The following is a 25,557-nucleotide window of genomic DNA, read 5'->3' on the forward strand; positions in this document are numbered from 1 at the left end:
TGACTGGTGGACTTTCACTCTGCTACACCCTGATGGCTTGTTTCAGCAACTATTTTGGAGGTTTATGATCTCTTCCAGCTGCCAGGTTTGATTAAAATCAGACTTCCAAGTCATTAGGCATGGTGGAGGGACAGACATATTCATGTGCAGCAGAGCAGTACAGTCACACTACTGTAAAGGGAGGAAAAGGGCTAAAAACAGCTTCAAAGAACACCATCACCACCACTACCACCACAAGGAAACTGCTTCAGGTGTGAGTGGAAAAGTGAGATCTCCAAGAACTCTGCCCAGGTCGGGCTGGGGTGGGGATTGCAACGGTGAGAAACTGGAGAGGGCTGAGGCGCAAGCCGCACGGCCGGCCGCTGCCCGAGGGCGTGCACGCCTGCGTTTCCCCTCCAGGTCCTGTGTGCCTCTGTTTCCTCTTTCCCAGGTTCAAGAGGGCATCTCTTACCTCTGCACCCAAAGCAGGTGTGCTGTTAGGTGCTTTCACTTACATCCCGGTGCTTCCCGGGAGGGGTTGCTGGGGCAGGATGTCACACGGGGTTGATGCTGGGGCAGGATTCAGTGGAGGGGTTGCTGGGGCAGGATGTCACACGGGGTTGATGCTGGGGCAGGATTCTGTGGAGGGGTTGCTGGGGCAGGATGTCACACGGGGTTGATGCTGGGGCAGGATTCAGTGGAGGGGTTGCTGGGACAGGATGTCATGGGGGGGATGCTGGGGCAGGATTCAGTGGAGGGGTTGCTGGGGCAGGATGTCATGGGGGGGATGCTGGGGCAGGATTCTGTGGGGGGGGTTGCTGGGGCAGGATGTCACACGGGGTTGATGCTGGGGCAGGATTCTGTGAGGGGGTTGCTGGGGCAGGATGTCACACGGGGTTGATGCTGGGGCAGGATTCAGTGGAGGGGTTGCTGGGGCAGGATGTCATGGGGGGGATGCTGGGGCAGGATTCTGTGGGGGGGGTTGCTGGGGCAGGATGTCACACGGGGTTGATGCTGGGGCAGGATGCCGGGGCAGGAAGGCAGGGCGGGGTGTCATGGAGGAATTGCCGGGGCAGGATGCCGGGGGGCCGGGGAATTGCCGGGACGTGAGGGCTGTGATGCGGCAGGGGTGAGGATGCCGAGGCAGGATGCCGAGGAAGAGGCGGGGAGGGATGGGATGCTGGATCGGGCTGGCGAGGGCGGTCCCGCCGGTGCTCCCTGCCGGGGCGGGTCGGTGGGAAACGGCGGGCGGGGCACGGGACGCAGATCCCCACCCCCGGGGCGGGCGGAACCGCCCCCGCCCCCTGTCCCACCCCCGTCCCTTCCCCGTCGTCGGCTCAGCTCGGCGCGGCGCGGCGCGGGCGGCGCTGCCCGGAGGCACTGCCCGGCGGCGCAAGCGGCCTGAAGGAGTCGTCGCTGCCCGGAGGCACTGCCCGGCGGCGCAAGCGGCCTGAAGGAGTCGTCGCTGCCCGGTACCTCGCTGCAGCGGGCCTGTCGCCTCCTGGTCGCCTTTTGCGCCCTCCATCTCTCGGCCACGCTGCTTTACTACCTGGCGGGCAGCGCCCTGGGGCCACCGGGCAACCCGGAGCCCCCTCCCCGCCGCCTTCCGCCCGCCAACCTCTCGCTGCCGTTCTCCCGCCCGCCGCTGCCGAGCGCCGCCCGCCCCCGGCCCCGCTTCGTCGGTTCCTCGTCGGGCCTTTGCCCCGAGCCTTCCCCGCTGCTAGGTGAGTGCCAGCCCGTCGGGGTTCGGTTTTTCAGTCGGGGGGGAAGGCTCGCTCCGCTTCCTCTCCTGCCAGCCGCTGCCGAGCACCGCGGCTGGGCGCGGATTTAGGGGCGCGGGTTTAGGGACGCGGACATCGCGGGCGGCCCCCGCCCCGAGGGCAGCTCCCCATGTCTCTTCGTTAGGTGTCTGTCCCCGTGGGGCGGGTGTGACAGCGGCGTGGCTGTCCACGCGTGCCGACGGGGATTGTGGGAGAATCGCCGGGGAGCTCGGTGTGGATGGGGCTGCCGAGGCACGGATGCTCTCTCAAGGAAGGAGCCGTCGGCCAAGCCGAGACCCCCTGCCCGGCGCTGAGTGCTCCCTCCCCGTCCGGCTCGGTTTCTTTCTGGTTGCCGGCGAGGTTGGGTAATTTCCTCTGGGAACTCTAACCCAAAATACTCCCCGTGCGCAATCTCACGGGAAGGATCGGGCGGGCTGTTTGCTCCCTGCCTTGCTCGCTGCTCCCAAGGCCAGCGTGGGGGATGGAGGAGTGTACACTCCGTGGCTATTTCTGATGCGTAATTCACCCACCACAATTCACTAGAATTCTTCTTTCTTTTTTTTTTCCTTTTGCTGCAAAAACTTGTTATCATTGCAAGTGTAACAAGCAGGAACCACCAAGGAACTTGCTCTGATTCCTGCCTTCTCAAATCAGAGACCTTCTTTCTTTTTTTTCCCTTCCTCCTTTTTTTTCCCCCTTTTGGTTTAAAAATACAATGCCATTTCCAAGTGTCTGGGGTTTGGGAGGTCTGAGGCTTGCAAGGAAAGCACCTGTTTCGTGGAATCATGTATCAGCTTGGGTTGGAAGGGCCTTCAAGATTATCCAGTTCCAACTCCGCTACCTTTGTCAGGGACACTTCCCACTAGCCCAGGTTGCTCAAGGTCTCATCCAGCCTTGCCTTGACCAGCTCCAGGGAGGGGACATCTACAGCTTCCCTGGGCAACCTGTTCCAGTGTCTCACCACCCCCACTGTAAAGGATTTCTTCTTAATACCCAGTCTAAATCTACCTTCTTCTGGCTTCAATCCATTCCCTCTCATCCCATCACTAAAAATTCCCTCTACTAAAAAGTTCTTCTCAGCTTCCTTGGAGGGCCCTCTTTTTTCCTTCAAGGTTTCTTCGAGGTGCCATAGTCCTGGCTAGAAACTGCTGCTCCCCACTGTTAGTGAGGCATGTTTGAGGAAACAAGGGTTGAGAGAAAGGAGCTCCTTTGGCCAGCTTGTGGCTGAGCAGCCAGGGGAGAGCAGGACCTATGTCTCTTCAAGTGTGTTGTTTCTGAGGCCTGCAATCACTCGAAGCTGTAGGTGCTGAAGATAAGTGCTGAGGATGTTGTGAGGCTTTGAGGTCTGTTTGCAGGAGACAGGAGGCAGCCTGTCAAGTCAGTGGTGATGCTTAGTGCCTGTGTCCCAGGAGGGTTTAGAGGTTATGTGCTGCCTGGGAGGTCAGTGAATTCACAAATAACTAGTTTGAGGCCCCTGCATATGTGGGCATTTCATGGGCAGGGGTAGAGGATGCTTCAGCACTGGCAGGATCCTAGTGGAGTGTAATGTGGGGAGAGAAAGTGATCAGCTAAGGCTTGCTGAAAACATCATGACTTTTTGGAAGAGGGCTTCTGGTGGTGACTGTGCTGGAGTGGTTAGGTAGCTCTGGCATGCCTGGAGTCTGGTTCCTCTCACTTCAGCCACCTGTGGTCCTGGGTTCTCATGGCCTTGGGAGGATGGGGGCAGTTCTGCCCCAGAACCTGGGGGCTGAACCTCTGGAAACACTTAGGACACCATGCAGAGGCAAAAACGTTTGCTTTGCACACAGCATCTCCCTCTCCTCCCTGGACTCGCTGTTGTCCAACTTGCCTTTTGTTGTTGGTTGGCTTTTGTTTGTTTTGTTTATGTTTTTTTAACCTTTCCAAACCAGCTTCCATTCTCCATCCCCTACCACAACCCCAACCCAAGTTTGGGTTTGGAAAGAGACAGACGCTCGCGGGCTGCCCAGACTGGCGCTTGGATGCGGGACTGGGTTAAGCTCTTGGCTTTTCCTCCTCAGCTCCTTAGTCTGAATTTCCTCAGCACGATCAGTTGTGCAGAGGGGCTCCCCAGCCCCAAAGAGTAGCATGCTGTGCTGCTCTGGGTCTTCTGGTGGCCCTAAGAGCAAGCTTAAGGCACTGAGCTGCTGCACTCTGCCACTCGCTGCCCCTCCTTGCTGGGGGACTCCCCCCTCCAGCCTTGCAAGCAATCTTGCAAGCAGTCTTGCTCTCCTCCCTCCCTCTCTCCCTCCTCAGTGCAGAAGGGGGTTTGGTTGCAGAACTTTTGAGGAGGGAGCTGTGCTGCAGTGGTGGGGGCAAAGATCTGGGGTGTTTTTTCTTCAGTGCAGGTGGCAAAGTGTCAGTGTCTGGCTTGCCCCTGTCTCTCTGGGCTAGGGAGGGAGTTGCTGCTCAGCAGTCCCTACCAGGACAGTGTTTTCATTTGTGCAATGGGTGTCTAGAGCCCCTGCCTGCAAGGCAGGGTGAGCCAGGTGTGCATCAAGACATCTGGCTGGGCAAGTGGTGGCCACCAGTGATGCTGGGCCGCAGCGAACAGTGCTTCCATCTGTCTCCCTCCTGCTGCTGGAGGAGCCCAGGGCAGCCCCCAAGCCCCTGCAGATGTTTGTCTGAAAGAGGGCAGCTTGTGTCACCTCCCCCAGCACCAGTCCCCAGGCCACTGGACTTGCCTGGAAGACACTTGACCTGCAAATGTGTCTTGCTGAAGCTGACAAGATCCCTGTAAAGATCTCATGGCATGGGTTTCCACAAGCCTGACTGCTCAGGAGCAGATGTTTGCTTGGCCATAGCTCACTCTGCTCCTGCCTCAGCCTCCTGTGTTGTGTTCCCCACTGCTGGTAGCACCCCATGCGTTCTGGGGGGAGGGGAGGTGGGGTGTGTGTGTGCAAGCCCTGGCTGAGTTTTGGCCAAACCCCTGCCTGACTGACACCCTGCACTCATCTCTGCTGCCCTGGAGCAGCGCTGGGATCCAGAGGGTGGGATGGGATAACTTGGGATGGGTTGGTGAATGGGGATGGGGCAGGGCAGGGCAGGGTCTGCCTTGCATTTTGGGGCTGCTTCTCTATGCCCCTCAGCCTAGGAGAGTTCCTTTGTGGCCATCCCACCCCCTTGTCAGGGCGGGTGGGGGAGGCTCCCGGTGTGGGGGGCAGCTCCTCCTTTTTCTGCTCCAGGCCTCTCTGTTTGTTTGTTTTGAGCTTGCTCTTTGAGGACCTGGACTTGAATTTCGCGGGCGGCAGCGAGAAAGGCTAATTGCATGCAGATTGCCCAGCTCGGAGGGAGACAGTTCAAAGCTGCTTGGACCTGAGCCACCAGTGAGGACTCAGCTTCTCTCCCAGAAGCACCTTCTGTGCAAACCCCGATTTTTCTGTATCATTTTGGGGGTGTCTAGGATGCCATGTGCTAGTGTGAGACCCTGTGTTGGAATAGGCAGCCTTTGGGGGTGGGTCAGGAGATTTCCTTCCCTGTCTGCAGTTGCCCAGTTATTCATGCAAACCTCTCCTCCTACGGAGCAGACCTGGTGTTGCCAGTGCAGTGTGATGCATCCTCGGGTGTGTTTTGGTTGTTTTCAGCCTCTTCTCCCTTGGGGGCACCACAGTTGTAGGTGCCAGGCACTGTGTGAGCCTGGCCAAGACAGGGCACGAGCTGGTACAGCAGACTGAACCCTTACATCAGCATAGCCGACTTGTGCTAGGGGTATGCAACTTTGCAAGTGTAGAGCAGCCAAAGCACACCTATCCTAGTCCTTGGGAAAGGTTTGTTGGGTTGGTTTTTTTCCCTCACTGGGATATTTCTAGCCAGACTGAAGGATTTCTTTTATGGTTTTCTAATGTTCTGCTCTGCCCTAGTGAGGCTGCTTCTGGAGTTCTGGGCTCTCCAGTTTGAGGCAAGGAACTACTGGAGAGATTCCAGTGGAGGCTCCAAAGCTGCTGAGGGGCCTGGAGCACCTGTGAGGAGGAAAGGCTGAGAGCCCTGGGGCTGCTTGGCCTGGAGAAGAGCAGCCTGAGAGGGGATCTGATCAATGCTCAGCAGGAGAAAAAGGGTGGGGGTCAAGAGGATGGGCCCAGACTCTTTTCAGTGGTACACAGTGACAGGACAAAGAGCAAGGGACACAAACTGGAGGACAGAAGCTTCCACCTGAGTGTGAGGAGAACTTCTTTGTCCTGAGGGTGCCAGAGCAAATCCTTTGGGATTTGCTGTTTGGTTGTTAGGAACTGGGCAAAAAATTCTCCACTGTGAGGGTGCTGGAGCCCTGGAGCAGGCTGCCCAGAGAGGTTGCGGAGTCTCCTCCTCTGGGGAGATTCCAAACCTGCCTGGACACAATCCTGTGCAACCTGCTGTGGGTGACCTTGCTTTAGCAGGGGCGTTGGACTGGATGATGGCAGAGGTCCCTTCCAACCCCCTCCATGCTGGGATGCTGTGTGGCTCTGTGTGTGAGGGCTGCAGGCAGCAAGGGGCAGCAGCTGCCAAGCAGTTTGCAAGGAGGCAGAGCTGTCCACGTGGCCGGTTTGGCTGGCAGATCACATGCCAAGCCGGGGAGACCCAGCTGGGCAGGGGGTGATGGGGCTGTCCCTTCCCCCAGTCCCAGTTCCCTCCCCCCAGCCCGGGGCTGAGCCCCAGCTGAAGCCTGGCTGGTGCTGCCTGCGTGGGTGCTGGCACGGCTCGGAGCTCTGGCTGATTTTGATAGGAAGCACTTTGCTTCCCTGAGCTGTGGGATGCAGCTACCTGCCTGCCCTGCAGCTGCCACGTAGCTGTGGGGGCTGGGACGAGCCCTGCTCCACAGCCTGGAGTTGGGGGGGTGGGGAGGGGACAGATTTGCCCCCACGTTTTCCAGGGTGGAGATGAGTTTGTTGTTTCCCAGCCAGGTTGGACTCGGTGCAGCCTGTGAGCCCTTCCCTTTTCTGCTGGGCCCCTGCAAAGAGAGATTGTTGGTTGGGTTTTAGGAGTTTGGGTTGGGTTTGGGTTTCTTTCTTTTTTTCCTCCCCCTTTCTGTGAGTTCTGCTTCTCTTTTCCAGCTTTTCTTTTCACAGGAGGTTTGTCTGAGCATGGCAGTGAGAGATTTTGGGGAGAGATTTTCCACCCCCACATGCTGCCTACTTTTTCATTCATTCTCACTCAGTTAATTAAATAGCAGAGATTTGCACCCACCTGTCAGTGTGCAAGTGAATTTTGCTGGGGTTTTTTCCCCAGTGAAGTGCTTCAGAGGGTGATTCAGACTTGCTGGATCACCTCTCTCAACCTGCCCAGCTGCTCTCCTTCCCACCTTCTGCTGTACTAGGCTCCAGGGGAAGAGGTTCCCCCCAGTCCTGTCCTACCTGACCCCACCACCACCACAGGCTAGCCTTGGTGGCTGTTGTTCCATGTTCCAGCAGCCACCTAGGTCAGGCAGTCACCTTGAACAGAAGCAGGAAAGATTCAGCTGGAGCTTATCAGGCTGCAAAGTTTTCCCAGTAAACATGGAGAGGGCATAGAGTTTTGGCTGGTGGGACAGCACTCGCAGCATACTTCACACGCTTTCTGGGCATCAGTAGATCATGTCCTGAGTCAGCTTCCTTGGGAGACAACAGCCTTGGGGCTGTTTGCTACCCAGGGAGTCAAATTCTGGTCAGAATGATTTAAAATTAACAGCTGGCACTCTGACTCTGGTGACCAGGTGGAAAAACCTCCATGTACAGGTTTGACTTTAGCCTCCACCCTGCTTGGGGAAGTGAACTTGGGAAGAACTGTCAGGCTGCAGTGGGTGGCAGGTTCCTGTTGGGTTTGTTGTTGGTTTTCTCATCCACATGGCTTTACAAAGGTCTGTCTTGCTGTAGCTGTTCTGTATTTGGAAGCTGCCTATGCAGGTTTTATGCTTTTTGATATTCTTACTGACTCCCATGACTGTGTCACCTAGAGGATTTACATCAAGCCTGCCCCAGAAGCAGCCAGCCTCCTGGACGTGTTGGGAGTAGACCCTGCTGTTGGGGACCTGCACATTGGCTGCATCCCTCAGGGCAGCATTTTGTGCTGCCTTTAGAACTGATTTGGCTAACTGGAGGTCAGAGCAGTACAGATGATTTCTCACCAGCAGCCTTCAAGACTCTGCATCTGTTAAATCTCTATCTTCTGCAGCTGTCTTTTTACTCTCCCATCTTTTACTTGCTGATGTTCCAGCCTCCTGAAGGCTGGCTTGCATTGGCTGGCTCCTTCTCTTCTCTGGTCCTGTCCTTCAGTGCTAGGGCTGTGTGTGTGCTCTGAAGTTAACCCTCACAGAAAGTGCCAAAGGAGATGCTGGGGTCTTGTGCTTCTTTTCCTCATCCCTTGAGCAATGTTGGAGCAAGAGTGACACGCAGCACACAGGGCACAGCCAGCACTCAGATGTGGCTAGCAGTTAAGGCTGCTTGGTTTGTAAAACAAACCCTCTCCTTCTGCATTCCTCCCACCAGCTGTGGCTGGAAGAGGCAGAGTGGTCAGGGTTGGGACCCACTGGATGCATCCCTCCAGGGTGAGAGGGAATGTGGCAGAGGGAGAGCTGCCAGAAAATGTGTGTGTTAGTTCTGCCAGAAGTACAGTAGGAAAATGGTCTTATTTCTCTGCTGTCTTGACAATTGCTTTTCTCTTTCTCTTGTCTGTCCTTCCCTTTGCTTCTGCCCTCCTTTTTTTTTGTTCCTTTTTTTTCCCCTGTTTTGTTATTTTATTTTTTTTCCTTCTAGTGGGGAAATGTTACCTTTACTTGTTAATCCTGTCTATATCACTCAATGAAGCAAGGAGAATGCCTGTGTGATCTGGTTCTTACACGCTGCCTACGTGCTCTTCTGTGCTCTGCATCTCAATAGAAAGAAAGAGGAGCGCTGAGCCCTGCTACTGCTGCACTGGTAATGTCCAACTTCTTCCTTTCAGCTCATGAGTCCCTCTGTGTCTCCACCACGCTGTCCCTGTGTGCCTGGGTGCCTCAGAGCAGGATGTGGCAGAAGCCAAGAGGTGTGATGTTTGTAAGGTGTCCGGTGTCTAACAAGGGGAGCCAGTGGGAAACATCTGTTATGCTTCCCCTTCCTCTGCAGCTCCATCCCCTGCAAGACCCAAGCCTTGGTGCTTGGAGTAGTCTTTCAGATGAGTCTGAGTTGAGGACAGGGTCTGGGCACCTGTAGCACCTGTTTGAGGCTGTGCAAGCCTGGCTCAGGAAATGAGAAGGTAGCAGTGGCTTTGTGTGTCTGTCTTCTTCAGTCCTGCTTGCTCCTGCCGCTGCCCCCATGCTCTCTGGGGCCTTCAGCCATTGCCTCCTGGCTGCTCAGGTCTAGAAATGAGTTTCCTCATAGCATGGTAGGGTTTGGAAGGGAACCTTTGGAGCTCATCTAGCCCAGCCCTTCTCCTCGCTGCACTTCAGCCTGTGCAAGCAGCCAGGCTGAAGTCTGGGATGGGGGAGCCTTAGCAGGCTCCCTGAGAAGGGTGCAGTTGTCCACATGTTTGCCACCGGCCCCTGGCATCGCCTGCAGTGCCCTCAGCAGCAGCTTTCCAGCATGTGTGTGTGTTGAGTGCAGGGTGGCTGGGGTGTCACACCTATTCATGTCATTTTGCAGAGGGTATCAGGGCTCCTGCAGGTGTGTGGGTGAAGGAGGAAATGGTGCTTGGCTCCTGCTCCCCCTCACACTGATGAGAGAGCAGGTTTCCCTGTGGTAGCTCTGTCCTGCTGCCCCATGTAATGGTGCTGACATCTCAAAACACCCTCTGACAAAGAACCTGCAGAGATGTCTCCTGGTGTCTCTGTCTGTGGCCTTGGAAGTCTGCCTCTACCTGCTCAAGTCCACTGGAGCATGGACTTTCACATGGGCCTTGTGTGTGTGTGGCTGAGGCTGTGCTGGTAGATCCCTGACTTAAGCTAGCAACCTCTCATTGGAGGTGATGGCTCTCTCCTAGCCAGCCAGAAACGTGTATCCTCACCTTTAGCTGCCTGAGACCTGGCAAGTTTAGGATCCATGCAGCCACAGGTCCTCTGCACTGCTGCGCTCTCCGTAGGAGGGGTCACAGAGCTGCCCCCTTAATGGAAGTGGGAGGCAGGAGGGAAGCTGGACAGATGGCTTCTTGCTGGTTTGCAAGCCCTTCAGCTTGAGTGACACTTCCTAAAAGCATGATTTTATCTGCCTGGCTCCTTTGGTAAGTCTGGCTGAGCAGAGCTAAGGGTAGGAAATGAAAAAGCCTGGATGTTCTTTTGCTCAGGCTGATCATCTCCAGGTGTAAGGAGGAGTCAGCTTCAGGCCCTGCAGGGCTGGGGCAGCAGGTTGCTCCTCCTTAGCCAGTCTCTTGCAGACTAGGAGATGGACTTGGACATGCTGAGAGAGACAGAGAGAGTAAAATCAGGAGCCAGAAGCAGGTGCTGGGTAGCAGCACTGAACCTGGACATGGGTTGAGTTTCAGGGTAAGAGCACATAGGGAGAAAATTGTCAGGAGGAGAAAAAAAGTGCAGGACTACATCCTTTCTGTTTGAAAGCCTGGGAAGTAAGCATGGAGGCTGCACCTCCATTGTTAAAGCAGCAGTCCCCTGTGCACTGCCTTGCTCCTCAGGATGATTCCTCTTTATGCAAGCAAGTCCCAACAAATCCATTTCCTTGCAGCAAATAACAGGGAGCCTCCAAGGGCTGAGGAGCTGCCAGGCAGAGGTGAGGGCTGGAGGTTTCTTCAGTTCTGCTTTATCTGTTCTCTCTCAAGTTGCCTGTGGTGGTGTGCCCTGTGCTGACCTTAAAGGAGCAGCAGCACAGAAGGTGTCCCAGCTCTGGCTTTTTGTTGCTTCCTTTCACAAAGCTGGGGAGCAGTCAAAGCTGGAAGCCTGCAGCACGCTTCAGAGTTCTGGGAGATAGGAATCTCAGAGACTGCACAGCACTTCCACACTGCCTTAGGTAATGGAGCAGAGCTCTCTGCAAGAAGCAAAACCTCTTCTCAGCATTTATCTGCCTTTTGTTTTTCTCCTCCATTACTTGTTGCAAAGCTCTGCATACCTCCTAGGACATAAAACCAACCTCCTGCAGCTGGAAGAGCTGCAGCTGATAACAGCATTGCAGGGGTTTACTGCAGGAGCTACCTGCCAAAGCACTGCAGTTACTAAAGAGTGCCTTGGAGCTGGGGGGAGGCTTTTCTTTTGGTTTTGGCTGTGATATTGTGGGGGGGTTTATTCCCCAAGCCTTTGAAGAGTGAAGCTGTGTGGCCATCTGGGATGGGGACTGTTGGCCAAGTGTCTGGTTCCTCTCCATGCACGGGGGTCCAGCATGGGCTCTGCTGGGGTCTGGTGGGTGAAGCAGTGGGGTGGGTCCTGGTGCTCGTGGTTGAGTCACTGTGCTGTGCTTTGGGATGTTTTGGGGAGAAGCTTAAAAACACAGCTCCTCATAGCACTGCTCATCCCCAAGTGTCACCCAGAGGAGGCAGAGGCTACCTGAAGGCGTGGGTTAATAACAGCTGTAGTGCTGCTGGTAGCAGAATCCATCTGAAGTGTCCTTGGCCTTCAAATTTCATTATGAAAAGAGCCACCAAAGGGTGTGGAGACTGTGTCCCCTCGACTGGAGCCAGCCTGTGCTTTGAGGCGGGAGCCTTTTGCACCAGCACTGGGGATTATGGAGCTAGGCCTGGGTTTGGTGCCATGGGAGCTGAGAAGTGCTTGGCATCTAGGCAGTGCTGGGCAGCCCCCCTTCACCAGGAGAAGAAAACCCTCTGATCCTATAGCCTCAGCTGCTCCCTGCCTCTGTCTTCTTCTTTGGACTTGCCTTCCTTTTCTGCACTTGAGTGTTCAGTGCTGTTACCTGTGCCCGATGGTGATCATCTTCCCACCGCCTTAGTTATTGGGTGATCCCTTTTGTTTTGGGTGAGGGTGCTAAGAATTTGCTCAGCTCCTCCTCCACAAAAGCTCACCCCTCCCTGTGAAGTCATTTATGCCCCGGGGCAGGTGATGACTGCTTCTGAAAACCTTGCTTTGACACTTGCATTTTAAAAACCTTCCTTTGGAAGATGCTTGTGGCTGTTTCAAGAGCCTGCTTTGGCTCTGCTAGCCTCAGATCCATTAGCCAGCCTGGGTTAAACCGTTTCCAAACTGATTAGTTATTAACCAGTCTGTGAGGAGGTGTTGTTTTTATGTTGCTGCTCCCTGGGCACAGTATTTTAGCTGTCCTTGATTTGTGTCCCACGCTGGGTGCAGGCACAGCAGCAGGGGGGGATGGCTTTGCACAGTGGGGGAGAAATTCAGCTCTACATGGAGAGGGAGAGGTGGGGAGTGATAGGAGAGAGAGAATTTGGCAGTCTTGGTTTCCAGGCTGTCAAAAAACCCCTTCATCTTCCTTCAGCAGTGCCCTCTGAGTACCTTCCCCCATGCCTTGCCCTTGCTGCACAGGGTTAGGACTTGAAGCTGCTGCTGCTGCTGCAGAGGTGGGTCCTGGATTGGAAATCCCTGCTCAAACCACTGGTAGTCTTAAGTTTGTGGGTGTGATCCTGCTGGGTTTGTGCAAGCACTCAAGAGATTTGCAAGCCCATGCTTGTGCTCCAAAGCCACATGTGCTTTTGAAACGTTTCTGCTTGAGAGAGGCCAAACTGATTCTCCTCAGGTGCATTGCTGCCCAGGGAGGAGAGCAGAGATCTAGTTGAAGATGTCCCTGCTTACTGCAGGGGAGCTGGACTAGATGACCTTCAAGGGTCCCTTCCAACTCAAATTGTGAGTTTCCTGTGAGTTTCCTGCCCCACTCTTTGCAAGTCCCTTCCCTCCTACAGGTCCCTTCATTAACTGTGCCTGGCTGTGGAGTCAGCAATTTCCCTATCATGGTGACAGCCCTCCTGGCTTTGTTTTCTTAGTGAGGTCCCTGGGATCATGCTGTCCTCTGGCTGGCAGCAGAGCAGCAAAGACAAGGTTGTGCATTGCAGCAGAGGGCCACAGGCTCATATTAGGGTTGGAAGTGACCTCAGGAGATGGAGTGCGACCCCCCCTGCCAGAGCAGGACCATAGACTCTAGCACAGGTCACACAGGAACACATCCAGATGGGCCTTGAAAGTCTCTAGGGAGGGAGACTCCACAACCCCTCTGGGCAGCCTGTTCCAGTGCTCTGTGACCCTCACAGTGCAGAAGTTCCTCCTCATGTTGAGGTGGAACCTCCTGTGCCAGAGTTTATATCCATTGCCCCTTGTCCTATCACAGAGTGCAGCTGAGCAGAGCCTGTCCCCTCCCCTCTTGACCCCCAGCCCTCAGATATTTATAGACATTTATTGGAAACATTTTTTGGCATACAGGTTGGCACCTGGTGTGTGAGCTGAAGCCCTTGCAGGATGCAGCTGGCAGCAGCCTGCCTCCCACCAAGCAAGGCTGTGTGTCACAGCCAGGTCCCAAACGAGCAGCACCCTTTCCAGGGCACAGGGAGCATCCTGCCCCTGTACCTACATGACTGCTCAGGGCTTGGCACAGGAGCAGGAGCCAGGGAAAAGTGTCAGACTTGAGCTCCTGGTGTCACCCTGTGCTTTGCAAACCGGGTCTGGCACGTGCTGCACAGCAGAGGCTGTGCCATGCTCCCACAGCTGCCTGGTGGCAGAGCTTAAGGAGAGGGTACCAAAACCTTGGCCACAGAAAGGCTTGTAAGCTAAAGCAGTGCCCAGGCTTCTGTCCACAGCATGGGTCCCTTCTTCCAGAGGGACCTCATCTCTCTTTGCTGTCCTCTGCTGCTCTGGAGGTAGCCAGCTGCTTGCCCAGGTGGTTCAGCAACTGTGTCACAGAAATTCATCTCTGAAATGCCTGTGCATGGGGTTGGGATGGAGGGGACCACTGGGTATCAAACCTGCCCTCGTGGAGCCTCCTAACAAGAGAGGAGAGGTCCAGCCTCTCCTCAGCTGTTTTGCCTGCCCCCATGGTTTGCTTGGATGCTTTCATCCCATGGGAAGCATTCCAGGGGGGACACAGTGTGGTCACCCCATGGGTAACATTCTGGTGGGGGGGGACACTGTGGACATCCCATGGGCAACATTCCAGGGGGAATACACTGTGGTCATCCCATGGGCAGCATGCCAGTGAGGGACACACTGTGGCCATCCCATGGGCAGGATGCCAGGGGGACCATGCTGTGGACATCCCATGAGTGCTGCAGGGATGATGGAGTGCTTGGGCTCAAGTCCAGTGACAGGTAAGAAGCTGTGGATGCCAACAGTTGAATCTGAGTCACTTAACTGCTTTTTCTTTGTTTTTAAATTAGGATGGAGAAGAGGAATTTAACCGAGCTAAGCTGCTGAATATAGGATTCACAGAAGCCTTGAAAGAGTATGACTACGACTGCTTTGTGTTTAGTGACGTAGACCTCATCCCCATGGATGACAGGAACACCTACAAATGTTACAGCCAGCCAAGGCACCTCTCTGTATCCATGGATAAGTTTGGATTTCGGTGAGACACCCTTCTGCAGGGAGCCTTTTGAGCCTAAAACGCTGCCGAGGCACGGGGCTGCACGTCCCCACCCATCCATTGTGAGCATGGGAAAGTGTCTCTGGCAAAATCCTGCCTTGGCCTCTGAGTCCCTGCAGGGAGAGGGATGGGCTGGGGGGGAGGAGGATGGAGAAGGCTGAGCTGAGCACTGTATTAAACTTCACAGCTTCTGGAAAAGTGAAAGGTAGGGTGAGGGGGGAAACTGAGAGCTCCACCCGTGCCCATCCTGCCCTTTTCTTGTGCTTCAGGCTGGGAGCTGGAAGGCAGCTAGTGTTTCCACCCAGTCTGAAAAGTGAGACACTCTCACACAGTGAGAGTTATGGGCAGCTTTGAAAAGACTGCCTCAGGCACTATTTTAAGAGCTCAGTGTAATATTTTGGGCTGTTTGGGTTCGGGCCACTTGAGGGACCTGCCCTGGTGTCTGAGAGCAGCACAAGGCGAGAAGCCTCTCGCTGTGCATTTGGGGTCAGCATGCTGCTGCACACAGACATTTGTCTTGCTTTGCTTTCTTTCCCCCCTCTTTCTTCTTTGTTTTTCTATCCCAGATCCCCAAGGGACAGTTTAAAAGCTCATCTATAAACTGAAGGCCATTTGTGACCACGTTTGTAGCCACCCGTGGTGGCCAGGAGTGCTGAAGACAGGGCAGTGGTGTTGGTGGTGGCACCCCTGCAGGTCTCTGCTCCAGAGCCAAGCCAGGCCTGGAGCAGGACTGGCACTGGCACCCTGTCAGCTGCAGTTTTATTTTCCTTCTTGCAGCTAGGTGAAGCTTAGAGCAGAAATGCAGCCTCCAGGTTTTTCTTCTGCTTGTTGAAGCAGAGCCAAAGGTCTGTGGTAGATCCTGGTGATGCCTGCCTTGGTTTTCTGCCCGTGCTGTCTCCAGATGTCTCCCTGTTCTGAGCAGGAGGTGGTTGGCTCTCAGCATGCAGGGTCGTGCTGCCAGCTCAGTTTTGAGTTTTAAGCTGTCTTTTGGAGCACTGGGGAATGTGGAGGCGAGTGGTGGAGGCGCTGGAGGAGAAGGCTCTTGCTGCCCCTGGGACATGCGTGTCAGCCCTCCACCCTTTGGCAAGGTGCTGTGCATCTCACTGGCCTGTCCTTGCAGGACAGTGCCCTCCCTGGGGAAAGGCTGCCCCTGTTGCCATTTGCAGAATGCCTCCTAGCAGTACTTGGGCCTGAGCCTGGCAGCTCCCTGCACCTCAGCCAAGTCCTAGGCGCCAGAGTACAGGCAGGTGACTTGTGGCAGGTACTGGTTTGCCATGGGCTGGGGTGAAGGCCATTGCCAAGCCCTGTTGGTGTGGGCAGGCTGTTCTTTGGCTAGCACCTCTCCTTCTCTGATGCCTTTTCTTCTCCCTGCTTCCCAGGCTGCCTTACAATCAGTATTTTGGAGGTGTGTCTGCCTTGAGTAAAGAGCAGTTCACAAAGATCAACGGGTTCCCAAACAACTACTGGGGCTGGGGTGGTGAAGATGACGACATTTACAACAGGTAAGTAAAGACTGCCCTGCTCCTTGGCACCTGGAGTGCCTCCAGGGTGGGGATGAGCACAGACCTGCTGCTCTCACCTGGGTCTTGGGGGAGGCACGGGGGGTCTTTTCACCCTGGCTCTGGAGGCCTCCCCTCTGGCTGGGAGGCAGAGGTGAGGTGTGGGTGACTTCCTAGCTGGGTGCTGGCCCCCGGGGTGTGCCGGGGAGTGGGTCTGGCTGGCAAAGTCCAACCCCTGCCCCAGCTGCACATCACTTGTTGGCTCTGCAGCCTTACAAACACCTACATGGGTGCAGAGCTTGGAGCAGCACTGTCCTTCGTCTTTCACCCAGAGGGAGGGGATTTGGGGCTCATGGCAGGGTGGAGAAGGCTTTGACCCCCCTAGCCCCAGAGCACATGAGTCTTGCCTGAGTCTGCAACCTGGTAGTGGAGCCCTTTGTTCCCAGGAGAGCTTCGTTTGTCAGTGGCTCCAAATCACGAGCCGTGGGTTCCTGCCTGGGAGGAAGCTGAGCGAGGCTCAGAACTGCAGGAGAGGAGGAGGGTGCTGCAGGAGACAGGCTGAAGACCCAGGGCCGGGGGTGGATGTGGGGTTGTGCTACATCACAGCTTTGCATCCCCCTGGGCAGCTGCTGTCAGAAATCATTGAGGAGAGGCCAGATTTGGAAAGTCCTCTTCATGTTTCTCAGTGGAAATAAAGCACTTTGCATGGTCTTCTCTTTGGGCTTCCCAAGTCCTTCTGTGCTTCAGGAAGGGTCTTCCTGAGAACATCCCTGAGGTTCAGCATTTCTGTTTAATACATCAAACAGGGGACAACCTTCTGGTGGGGCAGAGCATTCAGAGCAAGGTGGTGGCCTGCTCTTTTGGGGGATCTCAGGCTCTGAGGAGCAGAAAGTGCTCAATAGGAATGAAAAGGGAGACACAAGGAGGGTGAAACCAGACACTTTTCCAGCTGTAAGGTGCCTTGCAGGGAGCATGCAAAGACAGACTGCCCCTTGCCCAGTGGCTCCCAGCTGAGACCATTGTGGCTCTGACCATGCAGCCCCCCTCCCCCATACTTCTTCACCACCATTCACTCCAGTTTCTACCAGCACTCCTTCCTTCACATTCCCCCCAAATGAATGCTCTTCTGGCTCCGTTCCAGATGGGTTAAAAGCTAGCTGCCTCCCATTCAGATTCCAGCCTGCAGCCTGGAGCGAGGCTGCTGGGGGTGTTGGAGGAACTGGTGGTGCTGGTGAGGGTGTGGTGAATGAGCAGATCCTTGGTGTTAGCAGGGGCACATCTCCTCTTCCCCATGCTGATGTGCCTGCTTGGGAAAGGACTGGCTTTCCCCCAGCTTGGTGCTGACAAGCCTGCAAACGCATTTGGGATTGCAGGATCACAGAACTGTCAGGCTTGGAAAGGACCTCAAGAATCATCTACTTCCAACCCCCCAGCCATGGGGCAGGGACACCCTCCACTAGATCAGGTTGCCCAGAGCCACGAGTTCAGCCTGCCCTTAAAAACTTCCAGGGCTGGGGCTTCCACCAGCTCCCTGGGCAACCTGTTCCAGGGTCTCACCACCCTCCTGGGGAAGAACTTCCTGACGTCTAATCTCAGTCTCCCCTCCTCTAGCTGGGATCCCTTCCCCCTAGCCCTACCGCTGGGCTCCCAAAAGCAGTGGCCGTTGGTGGGAGGTGTGGGAAGACCGTCCCACGCCGCTCAGCTGTGAGGGGTGTTTGATGTGCTTGCCCTCCACAGGCTGGTGTTCAAAGGCATGGGGATCTCCCGCCCGGACGCTGTGGTCGGGAAGTGCAGGATGATTCGGCACTCCCGGGATCGCAAGAACGAGCCCAACCCCGAGAGGTGAGTCTGCCCCACTGCCCTGCAGCACCGCCGGGGGGCAGCCTCCTGCCCTTGGCGCTCCGCTGCTGGGTGCTCTCCTTGCTGTGCCAAAGGGCCCGGCTGTGCACCGCCTGCAGCCGCCTCCACCCTTGCCTACCTCTCTCTTCCCAAGAGCTGCCAGGTTGTTACCTCATCGACATCTCGACATCTTTCCTAACCTGAGGGGCCCAGAACTGGACACAGGACTTAAGGTGTGGCCTAAGCAGTGCTGAGCACAGGAGCACAATGACCTCCCTGCTGCTGCTGGCCACACTCTTCCTGATGCAGACCAGGATGCCATTGGCCTTCTTGGCCACCTGGGCACACTGCTGGCTCATGTTCAGCCAGATGTCAGCCAGTACCCCCAGGTCCCTTTCTGCCTGAACGTGTCCAGAGAAGGGCAACAAAACTGGGGAGGGGTTTGGAGCACAGCCCGGTGAGGAGAGGCTGAGGGAGCTGGGGTTGCTTAGCCTGGAGAAGAGGAAGCTCAGAGAAGACCTTCTTGCTGTCTACAACTACCTGAAAGGAGGTTGTAGCCAGCTGGGGGTTGCTCTCTTCTCCCCGGCAACCAGCACCAGAACAAGAGGACACAGACTCAAGCTGTTCCAGGGAAGGGTTAGGCTGGATGTTAGGAAGAAGTTCTTCATAGAAAGAGAGATTGGCCATTGGAATGTGCTGCCCAGGGAGGTGGTGGAGTCACCATCACTGGAGGTGTTTAGGAAGAGACTGGATGGGGTGCTTGGTGCCATGGTTTAGTTGATTAGATGGTGTTGGATGATAGGTTGGACTTGATGATCTCAAAGGTCTTTCCCAACATGCTTAATTCTATTCTATTCTCATCATGAACCTTGCACAGAACCATAGAAATCACTGAATTGTTTGGGTTGGAAAAGACCTCTTCAGATGAACTCCAACCATCAACCCAGCACCACCATGCCCACTAAACCATCTGCCAAAGTGCCATGGCCACAGGTTTCTTGCACAGCTCCAGAGACGGTGACTCCACCACCTCCCTGGACAGCCTCTTCCCATGCCTGACCACTCTTGCAGAAAGAAATTTTTCCTAATGCCCAACCTAAGCCTCCCCCTGGCACAATTTCAGGCCATTTCCTCTTCTGCCATCTAACACTAGAATCCAACACCCTCCTCACTCTGACCTCCTTTCAGGCAGTTGGAGAGAGCAAGGAGGTCTCCCCTCAGCCTCCTCTTCCCCAGGCTGAACAACCCCAGTTCTCTCAGCCACTCTTCAGGAGGCTTAATCTCAAGACCCTTCACCAGCTTTGCTGCCCTTTTATTTCCCCTCACCCCCTTAAAAAATACCACTATGGCCTGAGCAGCTCTCACCTGTTTGGGTGTAATGCAGCAAAGTGAGGTCCAGGCAATTGCTTCCAGCCTGTCCTTGGGGTAGAAAACCAAGCCTGGTGGTGGAAAAGCTTGGCTGCTGTTTCCTGGCTCCAATCTGAGCCCATAGCCTTGGCTTGCTGCTCAGGTCTGGGGGGTTATGGGACCTTTACTGACACTCAGGTTGTTCTTAGACTGTGGCAGAGATGGCAGCGAATCACAGACTGGTGGGGGCTGGAAGGGACCTTTGGGGATCCTCCCATCCAACCCCCCTTGCCAGAGCAGGTTGCCCAGGATTGCATCCAGGTGAGACTGGAATGACTCCGGAGATGGAGACTTGCCTGGATGCTTACCTGGACTCTCAGGTGCAGATGCCAGCTGAGAGGTTATAAAAACATCATGCCAACTTTGGCTTGTTTAAACCTTTTCCCTCTTTCTTTCTTTCTTTGTTTGGATTTATTTTTCCTTTTTTTGTTTCTTTTTTTGTTCCCTCTCTCTTTCCTTCTCCCTTTGTTTCGGTTGGCCTTTTCTTTCTTTTTGGGGTGGGGGGGAATGTTTCCTTCCCCTTTGCAGGTTCGACAGAATCGCTCACACGAGGGAGACAATGAACTCGGATGGCTTAAACACGCTCTCCTACAAGGTGTTAAGGACTGACAAATACCCTCTATACACAAAGATCACAGTGGATGATCTGGGATATTGGCTCACCAAAGAGCTCCCATCAGACACACAGCAGCAGAGACCTTGCCTATGTTGCCTCTAGGACACCTGGCCTCACTGATGCTTTCTAGCTGCTGCTTTTACAACTATTTCAACGAACTACAACAACAACAAAAAGGCATTGATTTTCTTTTGGGCATGCCAAAGCGTCTCCAAAGTGGTTGGACAAGTGCTTCTAGTTTATTTTATTTTATTTATTTTATTTTATATAATTTTATTTTATGTCATTTTATTTTATGTTATGTTATGCTATGTTACTTTATTTATTTCATTCAATTTCATTTCATTTCATTTCATTTTCATTTTCTTCTTTATGGTTTGGGGTTTTTTGTATTGTTTTGTCTTTTTAAATTCCAGGCTTGGCCTTACACAACTTCCTAAGCTCTCCACCGTTTTCTAAGTCCCGAAAAGCTGTACAGAAGAGTTGTAAATGTTTTACTGTGCCAGGGGAACAAAACCAGAGCAGTTCAATCTGATCTATTTGTGGCAGTGCTCGACCCCAAAGTCTTCCTTTTTCCTCTTTTTTACTGATTACAACAACTGTGCTGCCTCCAGCAATTATCTGCCCGTGGTGTTTGGGATTTGATTAGAATGAGGTGGGTGAAGACAGTCCTTTGGAATTCATTCGTGGTGTTTTACTGTATGAAGGACTGTAAAATGCTGCTAAAGTTGTACAAGTTTAGGCTTTGCATTAGATTTTATTGCTGGGTTTTGGTTCTTTTTAATGCAGACAATATCCTTTAATTTTCTTTTCTCTTTTTTCTCTATTCTATTTTTTTCTCTTTTTTTTTCTCTATTTTTATCTTTTTCCTTTTTTATTTTTCTCCTTTTTTTTGTTTTTTTTTTTTATTTTTCCTTTTTCCCTTTTCCCTTTTTCCCTTTCTGCATAATGACCAAAGCAAACCTCTGTGTGCAGAGCAAGGGCTGAACAAGCAAGTCAGGGTTCAATGTGCCATTATTTCTGTTTGAAGTCTTTCAAAGGAGGCTTTGAGCGAGTCGAGCCAGAGTTTCCCCAGCGAGCAGGGTGGGAGCTCCACAGCTGTCGTTGTAGCAAACTCAAGAAGGGGATGTTGAGGGGAAAAGCCACCTGGGCCAGTCGCTCGCTTTTGAGAAGGCCATTTGCCCGTGGGTAATCTTGGGGTATGCAACAGCCATTGAACCCCTTCACCTCCAGCAGCAATTCTTCTGGGTCCCACTGGAATCAACAAATCAAAGGCTGAGGATTATCAGGCTGTTGACATGAATTTAACAAAGAGGTGAGAGAGAGGCCCGGAGCAATCACCACCGCCGTTAGTCTTTTGTGCATTTAGTCTTTTGTGCAGTCTGTAGCTGGCTGCCGAGGAGGTGTGAAAGGGTTAACTTTCTTGCTCGGAGAAGCAGCGGAGGGAAGCTGCTTTGCGGGGGGAGTGTCGCCGCTTCTGCTGCCGCTCCGGTCGCTTTCTCTTGCTGCCTCTGCTGCTTTTCTGGGTTGTTTTGGTTTGGTTTGTTTTGGTTTTCCCCTCAGAGCCTTTTTCAGGGACTTTATGTGCCGGTTGGGCATCTGCTTTAAAACATCATCAGACTTTCCCACTGTTTTACACAAGTTTTCCCGCGGTAAGACCTTTTCCATTGGCTCCTCTTCTCTCTGCCTCTGCTCCCCAGGCTCAGCTGTCCTGTGCACTGGGCATCATTGAGAAGGCTCTTCTCAATCATAGCATTGTTAAGTTTGGAAGGGACCTTAAGGATCATCCAGTTCCAAAGGCCTTGCCATGGACAGGGACACCTCACACTAGAGCAGGTTGCTCAGAGCCACATCCAGCCTGGCCTTCCAAACCTCCAGGGATGAGGCTTCCAGCACCTCCCTGGGCAACCTGTGCCAGTGTCTCACCAGCCTCGTGGGGAAGAACTTCCTGACATCCAATCTGAATCTACCCATTCCTAGGCTGGTTGGTTTGGTTTTTTCCCCATTCCCCCCAGTCCTGTGACTCCCTGACACCCTGAAAAAACCCCACTCTCCATCTTTCTTGTAGCCCCCTTCAGATACTGGAAGGACACAAGAAGGTCTCCTCAGAGCCTTCTCTTCTCCAGACTGAACAAGCCCAAGTCCTTCAGTCTGTCCTCCTAGCAGAGGAGCTCCAGCCCTCTGCTCATCCTCATGGCCCTTCCCTGGACAGCTTCCAGCAACTCCAGATCCTTCTTGTAAGAGGGGATTGAGAACTGGACGCAGTACTCCAGGTGGGGTCTCAGCAGAGTGGAGTGGAGGGGCAGAGTGGAGGGGAGGGGCAGAATCACCTCCCTCTTGATGCAGCCCACAATGAGGTTGGCTTACTGGGCTGCAAGTGCACACTGCTGGCTCATGTTGAGCTTCTCATCCCCCAGGACCCCCAAGTCCTGTTCTTCAGGGCTGCTCTCAGTGATGCCCAAAGAGAGGACAGGGGCAACGGGTGGAAGCTGAGACATAAGAAGTTCCATGGAAACATGAGGAAAAATGTTTTATCTGTGAGGGTGACAGAACATTGGAACAGGCTGCCTGTGGGGGTGTGGAGTCTCCCTCCCTGCAGATATTCAAGACCCAGCTGGGTGTGTTCCCTGTGTGACCTGCTCTAGGTGATCCTGCACAGGATGAGCATTTGAGGTCCCTTCCAACCCCTAACATGCTGTGGTTCACCTGTGTGGTGGGTTGAAATTCCCCCCACAACAAAAAATTGTCAGACCAGCTCAGTTGAAAGCAAATGAAGCTGTATGGAGAAGCAAAACTACACTCTGGAAACATGGAATGCAGTTAATACGGATGAATATATAAATATAGAGAGAGACACACACTATTGTGTGCTTACCATTTATACACAACACAAGAAGCCCCCTGGACAAAACCATACAGTCACTTGTTAGTACTTGGCCACAACAAAGCAATGCAGCCAAGGTCAGCAAAGCCAGCAGTTAGTATGTGCAGAAAAAGTAGTCAGTGGATACAACTACCTTGATGTTGGTGATCAGACCAGTGGGAATATTTCAACCTTAGTTTCCTTTCTACATCCAATGGCAATTGACATTCTGTCACTTTCTGTCCCTGGCACAGCCTCAAAGTACCACAACCTGCTCTTAAAAATGCCTTCTTGTGTCAAGCCCAAGCTTGTAGTCCATTTCTCTGCCTCTCAAGGGGCAGAGGCATTCAGTCCTTCCTGCTCCTCTTGCTCCCATGCTCTTTTGGACAGCTGCATTCTGATGGGCGTTTAGAAGCACCACGTTGCTTAGCTTCTTTCAGGAACTTGTCCAAACCAAAGGGATCCTCTTCAAACTGAACTGGGCCATCTCTGCCCTTCCCTCTCATACCTGAGTTAGAAAACTCTCTCTGAGGAACAACTGTGGGAGGTTGAAAGGAAAGGCTCTGCTTTCCCTCCCCCACTGAGAAGGAAACCGCGGCTAAAACCCAGTGGGAGAAATGAGACTATATTTCACAAGGAAACAGATTATATGTAACACAACAAATACAACAGGTATTTTACAATCTCTACAGAAATGTACAGCAAATAAACACAGTCAGAAACCAGTCCCCCCACAGAGGGGGCTTCCCCCTGTGCCCCCTTCACCCCCCTACCTCCCTTCTCCCCCAAAGAGGTAGAAAAAGAGAAAAGAGGGGACTTAGCACAGCAGACAGAGGCCCAAGCACAGGCAGTTAGTGAGTTCTTGTCTCTTGCCAAGAAGCCCAGAAGCAGTCCAGCTGAAAGGGACAGCGAAGAAAGGAAGACTGAAGGAAAGTCCCAGCTGCCCGATAACTTAAGTTGCATTTCGTCCATCCACCAATGAAATTCGTTTAGAATACAAAATATTTTATAAACATTTAGCCAGTGTGCCCCTTCCTTAAAGGCACAGCCTCAAACGGTCACAGCAACCCTCTTGGTCTTCATTTGAGCCTCTAGATAATGCCCATCCATGTCCTTCTCCAGGTTTTCTGTTGGTCTGGCGATGCTTTGGGCCATAGCCTTGCCACTTCTCCAGGGCTGGTCATAAACATTATAAATGGCATCCTCTCCTCCTGCAGAGCCACTCTCCATCCCCTTGCTTTGGTTGAACAGCCTCTGGTCGTACAGGATTTCTTGGGATGTGCTGGGCTTGGGTACCCCTGGGGCAATCACTTCACTGATGTCTCTGGTCTCATTTCCTCGCAGCTTTGACCTTTTCCCGGGGGCTGCCCTGGAAAGATTTCTGTCACGCTGCCTCTCTTGGTGCCGCTCGTGTCGAGCTTCATCTCTGGCTCTGGCTTCTGCAGCCTCTTTTCCAGCATGGCTTTGGAGCCCTGCTCTGCTCTCCCTGGCTTTCTGAGCCATTGCTCGCAGCTTTGCCTCGTGCTTTTCCTTTTCTTTCTGGGCCATCTTCCTCTCCAGCTGGGCACGCATCTCTACTGCCTCCCGAGCTTTTCTGTCAGCTATGTAGAGAGCCTCAGCAAGCTGGGCAAAGTTTTCATTGATATGAACAGCCTGCAGTCCTCTGCCCCCGGCAGCCAGACGCTTGTCTAGTGCCACAGTGTAACCCTTTGTGTTTTCCCAGTTCGACAGGCACGGAGGAATCTTCCACTCTTGCTGCTCTTTCACAGTTCCCTTTCTAGTAGGAGAGTGCATTATAGGCACAGGAGGAGAAGGTGGTCCCCGTGGAATCTTCTTGTTCCTTTTGAAGCGGGGAGGTTCCAGAGGGTCCTTCTGCACTTCCACCATGCGAATGAGCCTCTGTTTTGCTCCGCAGCTGAAGGCAGCCCCTTGCTGAGACGGAGTGTAGCGAATGTACTGTGCCGGAGCCGCTCTGCCGGCCGCTGGCACCGGCATGGCTGCCGCCAGCTTTTGGCAGACTGATTTCTCCAAGGCTGCTCTTGTCTTGGCTGTGATCTCCACAATAGCCTCCTCGTCTGGTCTCTGCAGCTCAGCATCATCCACGCTGCTGACCTCCTTTGGCACAAGGTCAGCGTGTTTGCTGTGAATGACCTTGTCCTTCCATTGCCCTCGTCGAGCAATCACATCAAACTTGATTTTCCCTTCTGCACCCAGCTGAAGGGCCAAAGCGTTGGATGGTTTCTTCTGCCGGCCCATGGCCAAGGGATCCTGGGCCACGTGGATTTCTGGGAAAGCACCCCCATCTCCTCACCTTGCACAGAAGTGAATTGTGGCCATGGCCTGTGGTGGGGTTAGGAGTTGAATTCTGCTTTTTTCATTCCTCTCCCATAATGGTAGCAACCCCCAAAGTGATCCTGTGTGGTAACAGGTGAAACCCAGAACAAATGTCTGCAGGGGGAAATGCTGAGGCTTGTTTTCTTTGGGCTTTGCTCTTTGGTTGTTAGGATAGGGAGGATCTGGGCACGCAGAGCTTTTCCCCAGGGCGTTAAGATGTGTGCTGGCCTGGGTTTTCTTTTTGCTTCTGCATTTTTATCCTTTCTGTATCAAGGGATGTATCATCCAATGTTCCCACCTTCCTCTTGATGTCGAAGAAAGGATTTTCAGTTATGAAAATTATCCCTCTGGCTAGATGAGTTTCAGGTTGATGGGGTGGACTAGGCCTCCCTGTATTCCCTTTCTCCTGGTTTGCTCCCTCCCCACCTCCCCTCCTCCCCAAGTCGCTTTCTCTTTCTGTGCTGTAAAATCTGTAAGCATCATGAGAGAAATGGATAGATCCAAGTGTACCTGGATGACACCAGAAAAGCATAGCAGAGGTTGGAATAGATGGTCTCCAGAGGTCCCTTCCAAGCCTTGGGAGGAAGGCTGGGGCTGGAGAGATGCTCAGCAGAGAAGGACCTCTGGGGGTTGATTGAAGGCCTGCATAGGACTGTGAGGCAGCAGTGTGCTCAGGTGGCCAAGAAGGCTGGTGGCATCCTGGCTTGGGCTAGCACTAGGGTGGCCAGCAGGTGAAGGGGTGTGCTTTTCCCCTCTCTCCTCAGAACTGGTGAGGCCACCCTTGGAATACAGTTTCGAGCCTTTGATGACAAGAAAGGCCTTGAGGGAACTGCTTGGC

General features: G+C 53.7%; 2 protein-coding genes across 2 annotated transcripts; one reads left to right on the plus strand and one right to left on the minus strand.

Moving 5' to 3' along the window:
* Positions 1 to 1,114: 1,114 nt before the first annotated feature.
* On the plus strand, positions 1,115 to 19,652 carry LOC104300430 (beta-1,4-galactosyltransferase 1). The gene is given in 8 exon segments (XM_054178739.1): positions 1,115 to 1,209; positions 1,387 to 1,703; positions 1,885 to 2,099; positions 13,956 to 14,143; positions 15,541 to 15,663; positions 17,398 to 17,502; positions 19,435 to 19,546; positions 19,548 to 19,652. Coding segments are annotated over 8 exon segments (1,260 nt in total).
* A 3,080-nt stretch (positions 19,653 to 22,732) lies between these two features.
* Positions 22,733 to 25,251, minus strand: LOC128899466 (SNW domain-containing protein 1-like). The gene is given in 3 exon segments (XM_054178740.1): positions 22,733 to 22,923; positions 23,432 to 24,691; positions 25,230 to 25,251. Coding segments are annotated over 3 exon segments (1,473 nt in total).
* Between the last annotated feature and the right edge of the window lie 306 nt (positions 25,252 to 25,557).

The sequence above is a fragment of the Dryobates pubescens genome, chromosome Z (assembly GCF_014839835.1).
Source record: "Dryobates pubescens isolate bDryPub1 chromosome Z, bDryPub1.pri, whole genome shotgun sequence".
Lineage (NCBI taxonomy): Eukaryota > Metazoa > Chordata > Aves > Piciformes > Picidae > Dryobates > Dryobates pubescens.